This window comes from Onthophagus taurus, chromosome 8 (assembly GCF_036711975.1).
Source record: "Onthophagus taurus isolate NC chromosome 8, IU_Otau_3.0, whole genome shotgun sequence".
NCBI classification, from domain to species: Eukaryota; Metazoa; Arthropoda; class Insecta; order Coleoptera; family Scarabaeidae; genus Onthophagus; species Onthophagus taurus.
The window spans coordinates 8,374,726-8,396,797 of NC_091973.1; the positions used below are offsets into that span (position 1 = coordinate 8,374,726).

Below are 22,072 nucleotides of genomic sequence, written 5' to 3' on the forward strand. Positions count from 1 at the left end.
ACTGAAGTATCTGACATTGGAAGAACTATTTGCGTAGTGTGCTTAGAGGACACAGGATACAGTGCTCCAGCTGTAGAGGGTGGGCTCATGAAGAATGTGCAGACAGCCCTGAGTGTACAGAAAGCTATATATGCGATAGATGCAAGATGTTTAACATATGGTTCTAAGTATGCTTACGCAGAAGTTGATTAATCTTAATGATAAGTAAAGTTTTGAGTAGGTATAGAGTTCTGATTACCGCGTTATCTGTTTCTTCCTTCTGCCCTTTAGCAGAGCATCATGATCTTTCTCTTCTCGACATTTACCTTCAGCCTAAGAAGAATGGATATGGCAGGGAAACGATATAGAGGAAGTGAAAGAGTACACGTATTTGGGATGTGAGTTCTCGGAGGGTAATAAGATTGGGTTGCACGTGATGGCGATGGCAAAAAGAGCTAACAGGGTGAGAAAGGTTATGTTTGAGGGTTTGGTGAGGATCGCAATGATGTACGGCGCAGAAGTATGGGGATGGAAAGAACAAGCTGGAGGATGTACACAAGGTATTAGTGAGTACTAGGGTTGGCGAGGGAGACTCCAGAGTATACAGGGTGTCTCACGTAACTGGTTCGTTAGAACTTTTTTAAATAAAATATTTTCAAGATGACTGCCACTTCCGGTCTACCGGAATTATTACTTTACACCTTTTAATTATACGTAAAAAAATATGTTGACTTTCATAAAAGTTATTGGTACCTAGCGTTTTTCGTTTTGGAGTTATTTTGGTTTTAAGCTTTTTTTTTGCAAATTTCACCATGCTCTATAAAACCTCATATCTCAGCCAACGTTTATTCAAAAAAGCTCTAAATTGGCACGATTACTCTTGAGATGCTGTCAAACAGATTGTTATTTGTTTTATCAGAGTATCTTATACAGCATGGTTAGAAAATGGAATACCCCATATTTTATTAGCCTACCTGAAAGGGAATTTAATTCTCTACAAATTATCTATAAACATTCCTATACCTATTTATTATAGTTTCTCTCATATTGGAAAATTTATCAAAACATACAGGAAATGCCGGAAACCGTTTGAATTTTTATTAGAAGGCCATAAATTTCCCAAATGTTTATAGATAATTTGTAGAGAATTAAATTACCTTTCTGATTTAAAATTTTCTACTTTCTCGCCATTGAATATGGAGAAACGGTAATTCAATTTTTGACCAGCCTGTATAAGATACTCAGATACAACAAATGACAGTCTATTTGAATGAATGATAGCTGAGATATGGGGTTTTAAAGAGCATGGTGTAATTTGCCAAAAAACAATTGCAATAAAAACTATAGCATTCCATTTAAAATATCGAAGTTATGGTCTACTTCCGGTGGACCAGTAGTGACGGCCATCTTAAAAATATTTTAGATGGAAAGTTCCGAATGAACAACCCATGCTACCAAAATTCCAAACCTCTACGAATAGTGGAAGTAGCAACCAGTTACTGAGCCAGCCTGTATAGTGAGGGAAGAAGATATTAAGGTGGATGAAATAAGAGTGGAAGCTGGGAGAAGGGCAGTGAAGTACGAGGAAAGGATAGAAGGAAGAACGCATTGCAGGATATTGGGGGTGTGCTGGAGGCAAATTAAGGAGAGGACGTTGATATATGGACAAGGAGAGAAGGAAGGATATTATAGGACAGTGGGATATTCACTAACGGGAATCGTCAACAGAAGAGTGGAGAGAGGTGAAATGTGGAGAGAACTGAGGGATAGAGACAAGGACATACAGAGGCAGGAGAGAAGGACACAGATACGGATGAAAGATATAATGAAAGGTATGGGGAAATAGTGACCGAAGAACTGCCAAAGTATCTGTTGATGGAAGTACGAGGAAGAGAGAAGATTGGTGGCCAGAATCCGCTGAGGGAGCGAGGAAAGGGGAAATAAGTATTGTAGTATAGTATACTATGTAATAAGTATAGTAGTGTGACCATATCAGTCCACAACATAAGTATCTCGCCAATTCTTTTGTAAGGTGTTGGAGCATTGTATGGAAACGCAGTTACATAAATATATAAATGACAATGAGGTACTACCTTCTATACAGTTTGGTTTCCCTACAACTTACCTTGATGAGCTCACACAAGTAATTATCAACATATTTATAACAACAATAAAATGTTTTATCAAATTTTAGCAAATTGAAAAGACTTACTGTCCGTCAGAACTAGATGTAGAAGCCCCTGGTTGATTAGGTCCAGCATCAGATCCTCCTAAAGTAACCATATTCAAGCAACCTGAATGCACGATGAGCTTGTTATTTTTGCCTTTTTCTGTGTGTTCAACTATCTAATAAAAAAAAAACCAATAATAACAAATTATTATAAAATTTTTTAAACATTACAATTCGAAATATCATATCACAAACGGTGGCATCCATTGTTCCATTTTCTTGGTATAAATCTCTATTCACCAAACCAAGTTGAAATACATCCGTAGCTTGATTTTTGGTTGAAACGACAGCTTCTTTGGCCCCAATTGTAACTTTTCCATGCTCAACGGTGACGATGTTGACCTCCTTTGCAGAAAATCTCAACAAATCGTAAACTTTATCTTTATAAAGCATGATGTTTGAGCATCGAATTATGAAGTTTCCTCGTTTTTTTTCTTTACTGGCTATTTTGAAGATTTGCTCGATCGCTCTAGGGATCAGACCGGTGTCTGTAAGCATGTTCTCCATGGTGTATTGTTTGCTAATAAACGAAGGCCCACAGACCATAAGAGACCCATTATAACCTCTTGTGACGTCAGAAATAAGCGGTGCAACTATATCGTTGTAAACTACTTCATTTGGAACATTCAGATCGAAAACGCGATCAAAGTGCATGGGGTAATCATTGTTTGGAATTGCAGTGTTGTCTATGAGATGAATTGCGTTATCTTGTACCAACCAAGCACTTTCAGGTTCAATGTCATCGGGATCCGTATCAGGATCCACTGCTCTTACAGCAATGGAAATATGTACACTTGACATGATTCTAAAGAAAACCCATTTATAAAGCGTTTAAAGCAACAAGAACAAATTTATTACCTATTAAGATGTCGAAAATAACCAACGAAGACAACACCACAATTGGTAGTTAACGGCTTCTTCAACAAGATGGCGTCTTGTTACGGCGCGCTTTCTGATTGGCTCGTTTAAAAATTGACTTGTTAGTCAAATATTTAGTTGTTTATAAGAATGTTTATTATAAATTTTGAAATAATTAATCGAAATAAGCATATTAAATTAAAAATTAAAAAAAGGAAAATGTTAAATTTAATTGAAACAATTAGGGTCGGTAATACAGGTTGTGTTATTACCGAAATTGACGTTTTAAAATAATTATAACCTAAAAACCTCCATTTTTATCTTATGGATAATAATCTATACTTATAACTAAATAATTCACTTAAACTAATTGTCTATTATTATGTACACATTATAACTTTGACAATAGAAATTTAGTTAATGGCTCTTTAACAAACTCTATCTTTAACCAGCGAAGAGGGCCATCCTCCACCGCTTAAGCAGCTCAGTTGGAGCAAAGTAATGCTCCCACTAACAATTTTTATTGCAAAATCCCCTTTATTGCTCAATCTTTCTTCTCTCCGGTCTCCTGCAATCCATACACTCTTGCAGAATATGCCGTCCTCGCCTACTCCATACACACACACCCCATTTGAACTTGTCCATGCCCTGAGATTAATGGAATACCCTTGTTGGACATGGCCAAAATTTCCATCTTTGTGTCTTGATACACCATTGTTGCATAAGTTTGGAAACCCTTCTTTTATCCTTTATACAGCTGGAAACTAGATACTGTTGAAAAAGACTTGATAACAATTAACGAAGGCTACATATTGCTTGGAGGAAACTGTATGCCAATTGTAAAAGACCAAATTCCATTGCAGAACTCTCTCCATAATCGCTACATGCGTAATCACCCTTACATCTTATATAATTATATAGGGTGTATCATAATTACAAAGATCGGTGCAGGAAAATGTTCTCTAAGAGACGTAAAATAACAACAAGGGCGTTTAATAAAAGAGAAAAATACTCAAAAAACGTATTTATTATTCCAAAAATAAAAGTGACAACTCAAAAAAATTTTCATGCGTTTAAACAGAGTAATAAACATTAATATAATAAAAATATAAAAAAAAAGTATTTCTGCGATTTGTCTTCTTCGATCGAAGACGGAGAAGTTATCTTCCTTTCGAAAGTGATTACATAAAACTAAAATTATCTTCTTTTTTAACTCAACTATTTTAATTGTTTTTATCGGTAGAAACAACAATTTGTTTTCTATCGAAGACGAAGAAGTTATCTTCCTTTCGAAAGTGATTAGGTAAATAAAACTAAAATTATCTTCTTTTTTAACTCAACTATTTTTAGTTGTTCTTATCGGTAGAAACGTCTTCTTGTTTGATAAGAACATTTTCTTAATTATTTGCTTTAACATTTTCATTTGTATTGGTACCTAGAAAAAAATTAATATTAAAATTACATAATAAATTGTTAATTAATCAAACCTTTTTCTTCGTCAGACATTATTTTTTCAAAATATTCCTGATAATATTTTGGAACCTTACTAAGTTCATCAGCACTGTACACATTAATAATAATATGTCCAAAATGAACCTTATAAAGTGGTTCTTCATTCAATCGTTTTCTTAATTGAATGCAGACTTGACTTGGAACCGTAACACGAGTTGGTTCCATGAATGGGGGTTCTTTTTTCTTATTTTTTGCAGGAACCTTTTGTGGTGGAGTATTTAATTTGGAAGGAGTTTGTTTGTTACGAAATATTTTTGGCTTATTTCTTTTCTTTTCGACATTTTCATTTGCCGATGTTGTAGCTTTTTGCTCAAGATTTCGCTTCTTTTTTGGTGTTGCCCCCTGTTTCAAATATGACGCATTAGTTGTTGTTTTATTAAAATTATTCTGCTTTTTGGGGTAATAATTTTTCCTTTTAACTGAATTAAGTGAATTAGATTGTTCATGGTGTTTAGCAGGAGTTACATTTTGTTCTTTCCTAGCAGGTGGTTCATAATTTTGAATTGGTATTTCGTTCTGCGCAGCTACATTTTCTGCGTTTTGTACCTCTGGGATTGCAGGTCTTCTTTTATCGTGATAAACTAGATGCTCCATTCTTGGGCAGCAGTAATACGAGAGAAGGTTACTGGCGTAAGTGTCTGCATTGAGGAAATGCGTGATGGAACTTTCAACTGATTGGCAACTTCGGCAGTAATCATCCGCTTTTATACAACAAATTTGGTATTGTGGGCATCTTATACATTCCGGGAGGTTTTGGTAAAGATAACAATGATCTGGTGGCTGTAATTGCAAAATTGCTGATTCTAATATATTACGTTTTGGTGATTCATTTTGATTGTCACTCTTAGCTTCGGCACCAATTTCAATTTCATTTGTATTTGACCCTAAAAATAATAAATACAATGTTTTTCGAAAACTTTGTTAATTTATTATTAACATTACCTTCGGAAGAGGTGCTGGATTGTGCTCCAACATCGGTTCCTATTCCTTCGGACGCCACACTTTGTGCGTTATCTTCATCCCTTGGTTCAACTTTTCACAATAAATTGAAAAATCAGAATTTTTCATGTAATTTAAATTAATCGATTAAAAATTACCTTCAAAAATGATAATAGGGTCTATTCCATTGACACCATAATCTCCCTCAAATGAAGATGTATGAGGTTGATCTGCATGATTTACAGATTGTAATTGATCTACCTTTGGATTACCTTGAATCCGTTTTCCTGGAATGAGACATGCTATGTTGTTTATTAATATCGCCCGGGTGTCTTTCGAGAACGCAGGATAACAGTATAAACTACATTGAGCAACGAAATGAAACAAAAAGGATAATAAGGAAAAAGAAGATCACTTTCTGGAAGATGAGGAAGAAAGAAAACTGGAATACGATAAAAAGACTCCATCCCAGAAAATCAGAAATCACAACAATAAAAGAAAAAAGTCTGGAAACAACATCACAAGGAATCTTGGAAGCCTGGAAAGAACATTATATAGACACATTAGGGAAAACAGAGGAAAAAAACATAGGAATCTATGGTAAAAGAGGAAGTAAACTTAGGATACCTAAACCTAAACCCAATAACAACAAGGGATTATTATATACAGATGATATCCTCCTATGTTCATGATACTTGGATCCGAATCATGGACGATAACAGAGAAACAGCGATCGAAAGTAACTGCGTCATAAATGATGTAGCTACGGGTGCTAGAAAGAACGAGACATGATCGGGTCAGAAACAGAAATATCAGAGCAAAACTAGGGAAAGATCCCAAAAAAACAACTTCAGTGGTACAAACACCTGATAATACGACGATACCCAAAGATAATCATGGAGATGATGATAGAAGAGAGAAACCCTAGAGATGGTCAGAAAGAGAGGGAAGACGATAGGAATAAATAAAGAACCTAGCCAACAGCACTGACCACGCACTTCCTTCTTCAAAAGTCTGCCCTCATGCGGATGCCGACCCTAAAGTAATATATATCTTTACAATTGTTCAAAGATGAAAAGTTAAATTCTTCCAATAACGCCTCGCTCCGGATGCTGACCAACTGTTTTAAAGCGTAAGTATTTTAAGAACCTCTTCTGCACTCTCTCGAGCATGAGCTGGTCATGAACCATATTAATAATAATAATAATAATGTTTATTAATCGGATAAGATATAATATATGTACAATAGAAAAAATTATAAAAAGGCAGTTCCGATTAAAGAGGGTCATGTCAGGTCGACCAAGTGACCAAGGCCCCTTTGTCGCACTGTTTTTCAATGACCCTCAGCAAAATAATAAGACAAAAATAAAATTTAAATGAAATCAAGCCGATTATAAGCGCAAAAAAAAAATTTACAAACTTAAAATACACAATAAGAAGCATACTTACATATAACAAGCATACATATATAAATCTCAATCTCTGTCAGCCCCCAATCCTCCCCCCGGCTATGAAACCATTTCAAAATAAACAAAGAAGAAGAGTGCTCAGTCAACTTGCCGCTCACTTAAATAAGCCCTAACCCTTGCCTTAAAGGAAATCAGAGAAAGACTCTTGAAGGAATCAGGTAGCCAATTGTATAAGTTAGGCATACAATACGTAAAGCTGCGTTTGAAAATTTCTAAGCGGTGGTGAGGTATCGTTAGAGTATGTTTATGCCTAATATTAATATCATGGATATCTGTGCGAAATCTAATTTTATCATAAAGGTAAGGCGGATTTTTGTGTAAGATAATTTTGTGGTAGAGACATAAGCAGTGAAGAGTCCTTCGCCGTGTCATGCTCAACCAACCAGCCCATGCCAGCGTATGTCATATGCGCTCCCTTCTACGGATACCATATATAAATCGCAGACAAGAGTTTTGTAACTTTTGAATTTTAGCAGTGTGAACGCTGTCAAGGCAGGAGTGATATATTACGTCACCGTAATTGAAGATGGACAACACCAAGGCATCACACAGATGCGTTCTAAGGTTCTGGTTCAAAATGTATCTGTTGTTGTAAAGCAACCTTAATGTAGAGTAAGCTCGCCGTAGAAGGGACCGAACATGCCCATCAAAGCGAAGGCGCTCATCGAAACATATACCCAAATTTTTTACATTTTCCCCAAAGCTAAGACGACTTCCACCCATCACCAATTGCAAGTTAGTTTTTACAAACTCGGATGAAGCTCTATCCCCAAAAACCATAACCGATGACTTACTAGAATTAATCCGTAGACAAAGCTTGCCAGCAAGTTCTTCGACCTTAACTAAGTCATGATTAATTTTTCTTTCAGCGTCTTCCATATCACACAGTTTAAAGGAGTAGAGCAGTTGAGTATCATCAGCATAAAAGTATGGCATACAGTGATCCAAAACATTAGCGAACCCAATTGTAGATATCAGATATAACAGAGGACCCAAAATAGAGCCCTGTGGGACACCCGATATAACATCTGCGGTATTGGATGTACCACTATTAAGTTTAACCAACTGCTTTCGTCCAGACAAATAACTTTGTACTAAATGAATCGAACCTAAAGGTAAACCTATATAATGGAGCGCAGCCACTAAAGTATCATGATGTATTCTATCAAAAGCCTTAGAGAAATCTAAAAGTGTTAAGATAGTAACCCGTTTGTCGTCAATTGCTTTGAAGATTTCATCCGTCACACCCAGAAGCGCAGTAGCGCTACTAAATCCCGGACGAAAGCCAGACTGGCAACTGGGCAACACATTATAATCATCAAGATGACAGCGATGACCCTCTCACAAACCTTGGATAATATAGGCAATATACTAATTGGCCTTAAGTCCCCCAATTCATGAGGATTTTGGGTTTTTGGAATTGGAGTTACCAGGGCGATCTTCCAAATATCAGGGAACACAGAACATTCAATGGAATAGTTAATTATATGGCACAAGAAGGGCAAAATTGTAGGACAACACATTAAAAGCATTTTAACACTTATGCCATCCATACCAACAGAGTTTGATTTGATACCACATAGAATATTGAAAATTTCAGTTTCATTTGTAAGAGAAAATGTTAGTTTTTCTGTAACTTGTGGAAGTATGTTATTCCAATAAAAGTTAATCAACTCAGCACTTCCCGTTGAGTTAGTTTGAGTGCTGAGCAGGAAATTATTAATAGTATCAGCATCAAAACCAGTATCAGTCAATACAAACTCATCCAAAGATCACGAGATGATCGCTCCTGAAACAATGTGTTTAAAAACGCCCGTTTTTCTCTCAGAATGGCCGAGTTAGTGTAATTGCGTAGTTGTTTATAATACTGGAAGTGATTGAGACACCTGCTCTGGCGGAATCTACTATAAGCCTGATCACGAAATCTCATAAGGAGCTTGATGTTATATTCCAATTTTGTACGAACAAACACATAGAAAAGTACTGTTAATGCAGCTTTACATTATCTGATGATAAAACTCAATGCACCAGAAGCTGACTTTACTATAGCGTTAACATGGTCGTTGAATTGCAACTGGATCTTTGAATTGTCTTTGAATCTCTGCGTATTGCTTCAACTCCCACACAGTATATATACACAACTATATATAACACAACTACTAACTATATACACAACGGTATATGGAACAATAGCTTGCTTTGAGGTTTCGAACGGTTTTACAAATAAACAAAAGGTTTTTCATTTCGTCTGCGATGAAATCTCTTCTGCAAAGTCTATTGGAGATAAGATGAAATTAAATCCACGAAATCATTGGTAAATCGAAGACTGCAGAGTTGTTGCCGTTTATCTATGTGCTCGCTGATGAACTGCGTTACCTCTGCTAAATTAGTCATAGTTGAACGATCATAAATCCGTACTGATGATCAGATATATATGAGCTCATTCTGGAGTGTAGCAACATCTCGAAGATGTTTGAGCAATTGTTCAAAAATACTAAATTTGTATCCCTTTTTAAAATCCGAGTTTTTAGCATATTGCAGGAAAAGTTTTAGTATTTAACCATAAATTAAATATAAAGGTTAAAGGACTGCTGAGGAAGGGTGCACAATCTTTAATAATAAAACTCGTCAGAAAATGGAGTAATGTAGAAGGATCCAGGACAGTTGACTTGTTGGTTACAGTTATTGATAGTTGTAGGTCCAGGATTGAAGGCTTCAGAAAATAAGACAGAGAAGATCTGCTCTATTCCCAGGGGATCAGAGGTCTCGCAGCTAGCAAAGGTCATACAGCTTGGAATACATGATGTTTCTGATTCACGTAATGCCAGAAATTTTTGGGGTCGGTGGATATACAATTTTCGGTATTCTCTAAGACTAATAATCAGATTCACTTGCATCCTTGGATAAACGACGCAACCTAACATATTCATCGTAGTATGATAGTTGTTTAGATCTGCTCCTTCAGTGCAGGCTCATGTGACTGTGCAACCCTGCAAGGGGGTTGCAGGACGTGCAGGCAAATAAAACGTAACGATAGTTGTGTTATGTAATTGCTTACGTTAAATGTTAAATAATTAAATACAACGGTAAGTATTTTGAAAATTACAATAATGTGTAATTGGGAAATCATATGCCAACCTTACCTGTTAGCGGTGCGATAATGTCCTATTGAGATCTTTTGAATAAAATTAATTCCAGATGTCCGAACAAGGAAAAAGACCATCGGGCAGCCAGCAGGGAAGAAACTGCTAGTAGATTCAATGAAGAAAATAGAAATGACAATCAAGATGGAAAACAATGTAATTTACCAGAATAAAAAAATAAAGGAGAAGTAAGAGGTAAGTATAGCATTTCCGAAGAACAATGCTAAGAGAAACTTTTCTGAAAGGTACTACAATAAAATCCTTCCAAATAATAAGTTGGTTGTTCTACTCATCATCATATTTTCATTCCCATGGCAGGACAGTTTAGCCATGTTCATAAAAGCTCACTAAGTCATATAAAATGTTCTAAACAATTAATATCGTTAAAGAATACTTTAAAATTGAAAATTGGTGTGGATGCACAGGAAATTGTAGATAGTGATGGAAATGAAATCCTTTGATTTAAAGACAAAGCATATGGCATTGTCTCTTAAGAATAAAATGTAATGTTTCAAATTTATATGTGCAATAATACGAAGATTCGTCAGATTTGAAAATTTTCCTTGTCTACTCAGTCTAGACCATATTCCAGCTAGTTTTTAGTGGTTAGCTTTGGAAGTGGAGGAGTTCAGACTTACTTGCTTCGCGAATGTTTCGGGTTGAAGCCAAGATGAATCAAGATGTTTTTAATATTGATGAGACTGGTATTTTTTTAATCTAATGCCAAACCGTACTTTGGATTTTAAATTCAAAAAATGTTATGGGGGCACTAAAAGCAAAGAAAGAATAACAGCAGTTTTATGCTGCAATGCTGATGGAAGTGAAAAATTAAAACTATGGATAGTAGGAAAATCAAAAAACCCAAGATCAGAAAAATGTCTGGGTAACTTCTATAGCATTTCGAGAATGGCTTCTTCGTTTTCAATGCAATATGGCAGCTCTAAACAGAAAAGTGTTGTTAACAATGGACAATTGTACAGCACATAACGTTATGGGATTTGATTTGCGCAATGTGCACTGCATCCTCTTGATCAAGGCATAATTGCAGCTATGCAGAAACGATATCGTGCACGACTTGTTAGAGCAGCAATTTTGGCAATAGAATCGAACCAAAAAAAGCCAAAATGGAATATTTTACAAGCGATAAGGGCGTTGATTCGTGATGTAGCTCGTCAGTAGCTTTTTACTTATATGCTTTACTCATTGATAGCCTGAATTTGCTGATGTAGAATGGGAAAATTATCAACAATTACCAACAATCAGTTGATGGTGCGATAAGGACTACAGAAGCAGTAGACATAGACTTAACAGTAGTGAATATAGACTGTTGTGAATCAAAATATTAAAAAAAGAAACTAATTATAAAAAGTGGGCTACGACTACTGTATTTTTATTAAAAAAAAAATGATTAACGAAAAATATAAATAATGATGAATGCGATATTTGTGTGGGATTTCGAACCAAAAATATTGCAGAGAAAATTTATCAAGAACACCTTAAAAGGAAAATTGAAGCACGTGATGAAAAAGAAAAGGACAAGGAATCATCAAACTTAGTTATAACCATGGATTTACAATCAGTTTTGTTATGTCCCCAGTCTAATGTCTCCTCTTTATATTATAAGACTAAATTCATAATTTTACAATTTTTGACTTACATTCTAAGGATGGATATTGCTTTTTCTGGCACGAAGGAGAAGGCGAGCTAAAGGCTAACTGCTTTGCATCTATTATTTGTAATTTTTTGGCTACAACAATGTTACGTGATATAGATCTCAAGAATAAACCTGACATTATTATTTATAGCGATGGATGTGGTTCACAGAATCGTAACGCTACTCTTTCAAATGCCCTGTTAAATTTTGCGATGGAACATAATATTTGTGTCATACAAAAATATTTAGAAAAGGGGCACACACAGATGGAGTACGACTCCTTACACTCTATCATAGAAAGAAAAATATCTGGTAAAGTGATCAACGTACCAGCAGATTATATTCATTATGCAAAAACAGCTAGACTTCACCCAAGATCTTATGTAGTGCAGTATTTACACCATGATTTCTTTAAAAATTTCTCTAGCATTAATTTTGTAAATTCAATTCGTCCGGGGTTTAAGGTTGGTGATCCTACTGTTAACAACCTTAGAGCGCTAAAATACAAACCTAATGGATCTATTTTACTAATTTTACCGGTTAGAATAAATAAGAAGGCTTTAATACCAATGGAAAATTTGCCGAAACTATATGGTGACAAATTAAAAATTAAGAAAGAAAAATACGAACATCTTCAATCTTTAAAAAATACAATAGAGAAAAATTATCCTTAAGAATAATGTGATAAACTGTTACACTTTTGAACAATATTTTGAAGAAAACCATTAATTAGATGTAAATTCAGATTTACGCAGTAAAATAAACCCTATACGACATTAAGGGGTGGCTGGGGTTAACTACCCTAACCACCCCATAATTTTTTTTTTGCGGAAATTGTCGATTTTGGTGCAATTTACCACGATGATTTTTTTATACGTTAGATAGTACTATTGTAAGAACTTACAAGGGTTAGAAGTTTGGGGTAGAAAATATATTTTCGCTAATAACTTTCATACTCCTACAGAAAAAGCTTTTTTATCCTTATTCTATTTAAATAACGCAAAGTTAGAATAATTATATAAATATTTATTAATAATAAGTTAAAAGGCAACTGAAAAAAAATAAAGTAAAATACTTTTTTCTGTTTGTACTTTTATTAAAAATGAATTTATTGTTTTAAATTCTACCGGTTTCGGTTTATTTACAAAACCATCTTCAGGAACCTTCGAATCTCGTCAATTTATTTTAAATGTCTCTCGTGATAACTAACATCTTGATTTTCTAGTAAACGTTTTTATTGAAATGAATCTGTGTCTTTATTTTTGGTGTAATGTGTGTTATGCTTAAACTTTCGGACAGGAAATGTTTACAACAATATGAAAAAAAATGGTTAAGTATCAAAAATTGTATTCTACATTATTAATTTAATTTCTTTATTTTTACTTTTTTTATTCAATATATTGTTGGCAATAATGAAAATCATGAAAAAAAATTTTAGCAAAAATGTAAAGGGGGTGGTTACGTTTAGTAGTTTAGAAGGGTAGGATGAAAGTACAAATAGGGTTAAAACGTGCTCTATTATGAGTTAAACATATTCCCCAAATTTCATTTTCCTAGCGTTTATGGTTTTTGAGAAAAAAAAATTAAACCAAAATTTTCCGCCATTTTTGGAAGGGCGTAGCTCCTCAGGGGGGCCGAAGTCGCCCATGGTTCATATATGAAAGTACCCTTAAAATTCACTAAAGAATCACCCCTTGAAGTTTGTTGCAGTCATTCAGATACACCCTGTATAATAAAAGTTAATTGTGTACCAAGAATTTGTTCATTCCTATATAACAATAATAGTGTTTTCGGGTTCATAAAAATCGTCACGTCGATGTGAAAATTGCATAAATCCAAAAAACTAATGTTTTTTGTTATGATTTTTGCCTAACTCCATTGTATTTTTTTACGAGTTTTTTTTGTGTTGTCATTATCTATATGTTACATAGGATCTTGCCTTAAGCATTATTGAAAAGAAAATTAAGATATATAAAATATTACAGTTTAAAAATGTTTTTTTTTCTCCTGTAAAATTTACTTTTTTGGACTTAGGCAATTTTCATATGACGCCAACGATATGGTGATAAAGAAATTAGACATCTGTGTACTCAGTTCTATTTAAATGGTGTACAAATAATTCGTGGCTTTAGGTTCTACAAAATGAGCGGAGGAAAAGAAGAAATTCCTGATGATTTGAAACCACTTTTAAACGTTATTGCATCAATTCCAATATCCACTAGCGAATGTGAGAGGAATTTCAGTTCAATGAATGAAATAGTAACACCATTACGATCATCGTTGTCGGTGGAAACAACTACTGCACTGTTATTCATAAACTGCGTTGAACCACCACTAACGCAATTTAACCCTGAAAAATATGTGCGATCGTGGTTAGCAAAAGGTAATTAATAGTATATTAAAAAACAAGTTTCGTAAGACACGCTTGAAATGCACGAATTCAAGTTGAAAAACGAGTGGCAAAGCCACGAGTTTTTTAATGAATGAGTGCTTTAAGTCTTATGAAACGTGTTTTTTATGCTATTTTTTGTAATTCGCGTTTTTATCCTTTTTTTTAACAAAAATAAAATAAATTTTGACAATGTAGGGAAATAGGTATGCAACAGTTGGTAACACCGTAACACTTGAAAATAGAAATTTGAATTGACAATTAGAAACTGTCAAAACACAAAATGTATTCACCTGAAAAAAATTTTTCATGTACACCTCCCAAAATAAGAGAATTTACTCATCATTGTAGACCTTGTATTCGATGCTAAGAACGTGTTTAAACATCCATAGACAAAAATTGTCACATTGACAACTAGAAAAATTAATGACCCAATGTCACCAACTTGAACTGCTTCCATAAAATGTTACTAAAATCTCATTACAGCATCGGATGCTGTAAGGACTCTCATTACAGCACTCGTTTGAGTACTGTAATAGCTTTCATTAGAGTCGCGAATTACAAAAAATCTATTTAATACTACCTAATAAAATTTTTAAATTGTTGTATCAGTAGATATATAATTTTTTTTTGTTTCAGGTCGACATTCGGCCGATGATGCAGCCAGCCGCAAAAGAATTCACAAATTAGACAAAAAATACAAGCTATTGTGGAAACTTTTGTAACAAAATAAAAGTTGCGAGTTTTACTTATTTTGTTTTTATTTACCTAATAAAAAATTTCGGAAGCGTTCCAGTTCGTGAAAAAGTCCATTTCGAGCACTGGTGGTAATGAAGGTGAAACGTTTGATAGTACAACACGTTTTGCAGGTGAAACTAATCTACGAGCAGCGATAACTTTTTTATTCAATGAAATACCTCCAAAGGAAGTCCTAAATTCATCAATAGCAGCTTTAGAGTTACCTATTCCATCTAAGACAATTCCTTGACGGATTTCATACCCACATAGCTGGAAAAAACTTCCAGGTCACAAACAAGCAACTAACTCCGTCGCAAAACAAAACGAAAGTGGTTTTATGCCACAGCACAGGGGATGAAATTTTCAACCAAATTTCACATTGGACAAACTGAGGATCAAACTTGTTGACTTTGCAACGACGAGTCAGAAACGGCTGAACATATACTGCGTAATTGCGTTGCCAGAGGCCACCAAAGACACAAAATTTTCGCTAAAGCTCTTTTGACACCAACATAAAGGAACAATAATAAGGTTCGTTAAGGAACTACATTTACCCTAAACTTTTGGAGTAATAATAATAGCCAGGAAATGGCTCAATTTTTTTAATTAAATCTATTTAACTTAATTTTATTAGACAAATTACCTTCAAAAAAGATGACAGGTGATACACGATTGGCCCTATGGTCTCCCTCAGAGGAACAAGTATGGCGTCGACCATCATCTCCAGATTGTAATTGCCCTGCATTCGGGTTGTTGTCAGATCCGTTTTGATGTGATCCTTCCCCTGTCCCTTGTGTCATTATACAAAAATTAATATTTAATTATAAAAATAATTTTTAAGTTTATTTTAAAATTCGTTTATACTTGATTCGTGAACGTGTTTAACCTTGTTTCGTATGCGATGACGCATAATAAAAAAAAAGTGCTAACACGTGCACTTTTTTTCTATCAAATATTAAAATTACCTTCGAAAATTTTTAACATTTCAACTTCACTGGACATCTCGGAAAGCGCCTCTACTCTTTGTCTTTCTAAGTCATACTTATCAAGACATGCTACGTATGCCTTTATGTCTACGAGGGAATGGCCGCTAGCTACATGGAACACGTGCAATCAATTAATTATATTATCAACCCCAAAACATATTTTAAAGTTATTAATTACCTGTAGCATTTTCATCATAGTTCTTAGAACCGCCTGGGTTGTCTAAATTCATAGCGTTTTTGTGGTTTGGATCGGACATCTCGAAAAACCCGTGATCTTACCACTATGGAAGCGCCTAAACTAAACGGTGTTCTGCAATATTGGCGGGATAACATAAAATAACGTTGCGCAAGCAGACTTTAGGTTTCGGTTGGTTCCTGGATAATCTCATGGTGTTGCTAACAGGTGGCATCCTCAATCTAGAATTACGTATTCAATTTAATATTATTTTTATTAATATTATAATATATTTCGTTATGTTATAGGAAATGTATACATGTAACGACCATGCAGGTAAAAGAATAAATATTCCTTTTTAAATAAGTAGTATGAACTGCAGGTTTGAAATATACAGTGTGTTGATTTTAGTAACTAAAATTTCCGAAGAATTATGGAGAAATAAATTCCTTTTATACTTCAAGCTACTATTCTCCGACAATTACGAAAACAGATGGAAAAGAGGATCATCTTTAGGATCAAAGTCCCCAAGAACTTCATCAAGAAAGAAGACTCATTAAGATAAGAATCAAACAACACTTCCGAGAGAAACAACTTCAGGATCAAAAACTTAAACTACTGCACAACATCTTAAGTAAGCAATTACATTTTCTGGAATTTGAGAGCGTTTTGTCAAAGTTCAGAGAAGAAATTGTATACAAACTAATAGCTGATAAAATTAATAAAAAGAAAAAGCTTCACAATCTTATAAAAACTCATACTAATGATAACAACAGTCACAAAAATACAAAGTTTTTTAATATAAAAAAGATAGACCTCAATGATTATAATTATAAATTAGCTATTAATGATACAAATACTAAAAATTTCTCATTCGCTCCTAAATATACCAATCTTTCTAGTTATGTATTTCAGGGTGTCCCTTATATGGCAAAAAAAAATATTATTTTGAGAATTGACATGAATGCAACCCGTGCCGACTGAGCTCTAAAGTTTAATAAAAAATGGTGTTTTGGCCTGACATTTTGGTTTGATCCAAAACTAATTAAAATGCAACAAATAAAGTAAATATGAGTAAAAATAAAATAAGATCAACATAAACTTTTATTTAAATACAATTTATAATAATAATTAATTAGGGTAACTTAGTGTAGTTTTTTTACAGTCTGGATACAGATTTCTATGTTCCTGAACACAACGCAACAAAAACTGTTTTTGCTCTTCTTCAGCCGTGATAAGTCCATTAAAATCTTGCATTAATTTAACAGCTCTTTCAGCAGTGTCATTTACGACCTTCAAACGACTTATTCGTCTTCTAGCTTCCAAAAAAGTAGGATTGTCACCCCGAGAGATATATCTTCCCGAAGAAAACTGTCGTCGATTTGCAGTCGAGATAGAAATTGTTTGCTTCTTTGAGTCACAAAATCATCCAGCGTCATATCTGAAAGAAAGAAAAAACAGTTTAAATAAGCAAAAACTAAGCCACGAAACTTTGAAAAAAGAAACAAGAAAATATTAAGCTTACTAAACAAATTTTGCGTAATTTCTTCCTTCGATGGGACATAGCCTTTAGCGGAATGTGAACTTTCGTCTCTGTTTAAATTATTTATCATTTTTGTCTTGGTTTTGGAATCAACTTCTTCATCAAACAGTGATAACATGACTGTTTCTTCACCCAAATACCATAAATGATGAACAAACTTGCTTATGGATGCCTTGGAACTTGTCGCGTCTACTTTTTCATATTCTTTTAGAGCTTTCAAAAAGCACAAGTCTTGGTTAGGTGCTTTAATTGCCACTGTGCATTCGAGCCAAGGTTTAGTATACAAGGTGACGATAAATAAGCAAACATCTTGTAGAGCATTTTTGTCCTTTGCAGTAATTTTAAGTTGCGATTGAAGCAAACATATTTTTATAGAATAGATCGCTCTCGCCATCCATCGCGCTTGATGCAAAGCTCCGGGGGGCCTGAGTTTTAGTTTATTCTCTGTATCTCCTCCTAAGAACACAACGCATAGTTCAACCAATTCGGGGTAATCGTCTCTAATAAAAGGTTTTTCCAGTTCAGCCTTATAAAAAGTTAACAAATATGTAATGTTTGTCTCAGCAATATGTGCTTTAACGAAATTCAGAGGTGGCTCAATGTTATCGGTGTTAATATTTTTCCAATTATCTCTTAACTTTTTGAAAATTAGAATATCTGGGCTACTTGTAATATGCTTTACCTTGGTTTCTAAAACAGCCTTAAGGACCAACTCATAAATATGATGACGACAAGCAAAAAACAGCAATTCCCTTTCTAAAGTCTGCTCCAAAATAGCACAAGCTCCTCTGAAACGGCTAGTGTTTGAAGCTGTTGTATCGCAGCACATTATCTGTACTTTATCATGGAGGTTCCAGTCAAAGAGTGCAGTTGAAATGGCTTTAGCTTGATGTTTTCCAGAAGAACTCTCTAATTTTGGTACTGCAAGAAGCTGTTCTCTATCGTCAAATGAAGCAATAATTGGCAAGCGTTCTTCTTTTGAACTTCGTACATCCAATCCAGGTAATAGTTTTCCATCCCAATGGACTGTGACTACGTCAGGCAAATTATTCTGGAAGTCAGTTTTTATTGCTTCTGCCCTGGATTTCCTCGCCTGAGTACGAATTCGCTGAATCGAGGATTTGTTAATAGGGAAATCATCGCTGTTCAGACCAAGCGCTTCTACAACCGCATGGAGAATGTAAACTGAGTCCCTTATGCTTAATTGGCATCGATCTAAAGCTGCTATCAGTTTAGGAGTTATGAAACTTTTCGTGCCTCTTTTAGAACTTTTTTCAGGGCAAGGAATCTGAGTACTAAGTTCAGAGTTCGAAATCTGTTCCTCATCCGAATTCTCAAGACATTCCAAGCTATCTATCGAAGAAGTAGATGCAACAGCCAATAACTTTCTTTGTTTTACCTTTCTTTCCTCTTCTTTCAATTGTCTTTGCCTAACTCGTTCTTCTTTCTCCGCGAATTTTTTGTCAATTCCACCTAAGCATCCCGGCCGACCTGGCTCTCTCTGTTTCCTTAAAAATTCTTTGTCTTCCTCTATTTTCATTCTGTCGAAGGCATCAGCATGTGCAATGTCAAATAAGTTATCAAGGTCTTTTTCAAAATTATTTTCACGGTTTTTGAACGTCACCTGAGTTTTCTTACAGTTTTTTTGCAGCTCCCTCCAAACATGATATAAATCAACAAGTTTCTTCACGCAGTTAGGAAATGCTTTCGTAGGAATTCTGGCTTTTTCCCAAAATATAATGCACTCTCTTATAACAAGATTCGCACTTTCACTAACAGTCAGCTTGACTTCACGAATATTGTAAAATAAAACGGTGAGAACTTGTCGATTAGATGGACCATTTATCTGGTGGCTTGGCAGTCCGATAAGGTAAATATTTTGTTTATCACTTCGTAATTCCACAGACATTTTCACACAATAAACAACAACGTACTAATAATGTTAGAAATCACGTATGAAATGACAATTGAAACTCGCAGTAACAGGTCGCAGCGCTGCACCTGCGCAACATGTATGGACAAGTTAAAAACTCAAGTCGGCACGGGTTATCGTTTATAAATCGGGCTAATATTTATTTCTAGACTATATTAGGTCAATACGAAAGTTTTTAGAAGGTATGATAAAAAGTCCTTAACTTAATAGTAAATTTGATGTATCTAAATTGTCAATAGACCTCGAATCTCAAATTCCCTATCATCCTAATGACCACCTTCTGAAGAAGGATATACTACTTAAGTCATATTAAAAAACAAAAAACCATTTTATACAATGACAACATTATTTTCAGTACAATTAAATCCTTGAGATCCAAGCTATCTAAAAGCAATATTGTTCGCACCTTTGGTGATAAGAATGCAGGTCTGGTCTTCATGGAAAAAAGTCTATACCTGGAAAAAACATTTGACTTCTTTAGAGAAAATAATTTCTTACATATAAAAAAAGATCCTCTACCTGATTTCATAAAACAATTTAAAGACACATTAAAAAGGACTCAATCTACATTCGAAAAATTCAATTTTCACATCACTAAACTAAACAACATGAACCCATTACACCCTACGTTATACAGTTTGGTTAAGCTCCACAAACCACAAAAAACGATAAGACCCATTGTCAGCGGAATACATTCTCCTTGCAACAAGATGGCTAAAGCTATCCACCACATCTTAACCAAGGCGTTACACTTCCAATCACCTTATTCAATAAGAAATTCAACAGAATTGATCGCTAGACTAAAAGATATTGAAATTAATCATAATTCTTTTTTAGTCTCGTTTGACATAAAAAACTTATATGCTAACATCCCTGTAGCAGATACATTGAATATAATAGAAAATTTCCTTTTACATAACATCAGTCACTCTAATAATTTTAATTTTTTCGCCTTACATAATATTACCAAACAAAACTTTTTCATTTTCGATGAGAAAATTTATTGTATGCCAGACGGTTTACCTATGGGTTCACCACTATCTGGTCTCCTAGCTGAATTCTATGTTGACCATCTAGAAAAAGTTATACTTAAACAGAAAGAACACCATTTCTCAACAAAACATATACAATTTTATGCTAGATACGTGGACGACATCCTGATTGTATTTAATGGTTCAAAGGCCAATTTGATTGCCCTCCTAAACCTATTCAACAATGTAGGAGCTATTGATTTTACAATTGAAAGAGAAAATAATGGCCAAATTAACTTCCTTGATCTAAACATCTCAAGAGATTCTATTAATAAATGCCTTAATTACAAAATTTATAGAAAACCTACCTCCACAGATACAATAATTCCTAAAAAATCTTTCTGTCCGTTTAAATACAAATATGCTTCCTTCAATTTCCTATTTCTCAGAGCCTTAAAGACTCCTATGAGTACAAAAGATTTCAATAATTCTCACCGTTATAAATATCGGTTTAAACAACGGTTTCAAATTGGAAGACTTACTTATAAAATCCATAACAATTTAATCACTTCCAAACTGTATCCTCACCGAACAGCTCCAAACAGGTTCATTTCTGTCTCCAAATACAATCCTATAATTAATTCACTATAGAGAGTCATGTCCACCTATAATTTTAGTATTACTCCTAAAAACAACAACAAAATTTCTAACTTTCTAGTTAATTGTAAACATAAATTCGAAAAACTACAACTTAATGGTGTGTATACAATCTTATGTAAGGTCTGTAATGCCGCATACGTTGGACAAACGGGCAGAAATTTAAAAGTAAGATTTAAAGAACATCTAAAAAACGACAATTCCGCAGTCTTTAGACATTTAAGGGGCAACGACCATCAAACAGACAGCGAAAATATCCTACTCCTTCATAACTACCCTAAATCCAAAAAACTAGATCTTTTAGAGAAAATGGAAATTATTAACCCTTAACTGGTCCGGTGACTCATTTGTCGCACTAACAGTCAGGCGTAGTCTCCAGGACTACTTAACTTAATAGGTCAATAAGACTGCAAATGTGCAAATAAACTCAATATTTTGTTCATTACTGGATACTATAGATATTAGGAAACTTGTATGCATAGAAATAAACTGAACTAAAGCAATATATAAAAAGAGTTTACCTAAATTATAATTTTTTCCGAAAAGTTAATTAAATCTAGTTTTATAGTAAGTACTTAATTATTATAAAACCTTAACAAACTTTCGTTTATATTATTAGTTATGTTAGGTATTAGACAAACTAAAAAATAAAGGATAAATAAATTTGACAAAAATATCATATTCCAGCAAGGGCCAAAGTTTTTTATTTTTCAGCGCAGTCATTGCAGACTGGTTTTGTACATTGTAGACAAACCGGCTTTTTGCAAGCAAGACACAAGTATTTTGTCATTCTATGTTTCTTTGAAGGACACAAGTAGCAAATTTTACGTTTTTCTAGTATCAGATCATATGTCTTGGGTTCTTCTGCACCTGGGACTCCAAGTATTCTACCAATA

At 34.3% G+C, this 22,072-nt stretch overlaps 2 protein-coding genes across 2 annotated transcripts; both read right to left on the bottom strand.

Annotated features, from left to right (window-relative positions):
- Positions 1-2,187: 2,187 nt before the first annotated feature.
- LOC111416130 (uncharacterized) lies at positions 2,188-3,010 on the bottom strand. The gene is made up of 2 exons (XM_023048087.2): positions 2,381-3,010; positions 2,188-2,325 (listed from the first exon to the last, which is right to left on the bottom strand). Exons 1-2 carry the CDS (start codon positions 3,008-3,010, stop codon positions 2,188-2,190), a joined length of 768 nt encoding a protein of 255 aa, XP_022903855.2.
- Positions 3,011-4,391: 1,381 nt separating this feature from the next.
- Positions 4,392-16,172, bottom strand: LOC111416132 (uncharacterized). The gene is made up of 7 exons (XM_023048088.2): positions 16,076-16,172; positions 15,877-16,005; positions 15,555-15,701; positions 5,677-5,805; positions 5,522-5,611; positions 4,555-5,463; positions 4,392-4,502 (listed from the first exon to the last, which is right to left on the bottom strand). The coding sequence occupies exons 1-7, from the start codon at positions 16,152-16,154 to the stop codon at positions 4,465-4,467; spliced, it is 1,521 nt and encodes a 506-aa protein (XP_022903856.2). The 5' UTR covers positions 16,155-16,172; the 3' UTR covers positions 4,392-4,464.
- Positions 16,173-22,072: the final 5,900 nt, after the last annotated feature.

Excerpts from the sequence above, each read along its gene's own strand:
- LOC111416130 (XM_023048087.2), bottom strand. The coding sequence starts at position 3,010 with ATGTCAAGTGTACATATTTCCATTGCTGTAAGAGCAGTGGATCCTGAT. Across the intron at positions 2,326-2,380 it reads GTGATATGATATTTCGAATT|ATAGTTGAACACACAGAAAA; the intron begins GTAATGTTTAAA and ends TTTTTTTATTAG.
- LOC111416132 (XM_023048088.2), bottom strand. The coding sequence starts at position 16,154 with ATGTCCGATCCAAACCACAAAAACGCTATGAATTTAGACAACCCAGGC. Across the intron at positions 16,006-16,075 it reads CTATGATGAAAATGCTACAG|CTAGCGGCCATTCCCTCGTA; the intron begins GTAATTAATAAC and ends TGTTCCATGTAG. Across the intron at positions 5,806-15,554 it reads ACCTGTCATCTTTTTTGAAG|GAAAACGGATTCAAGGTAAT; the intron begins GTAATTTGTCTA and ends GTCTCATTCCAG.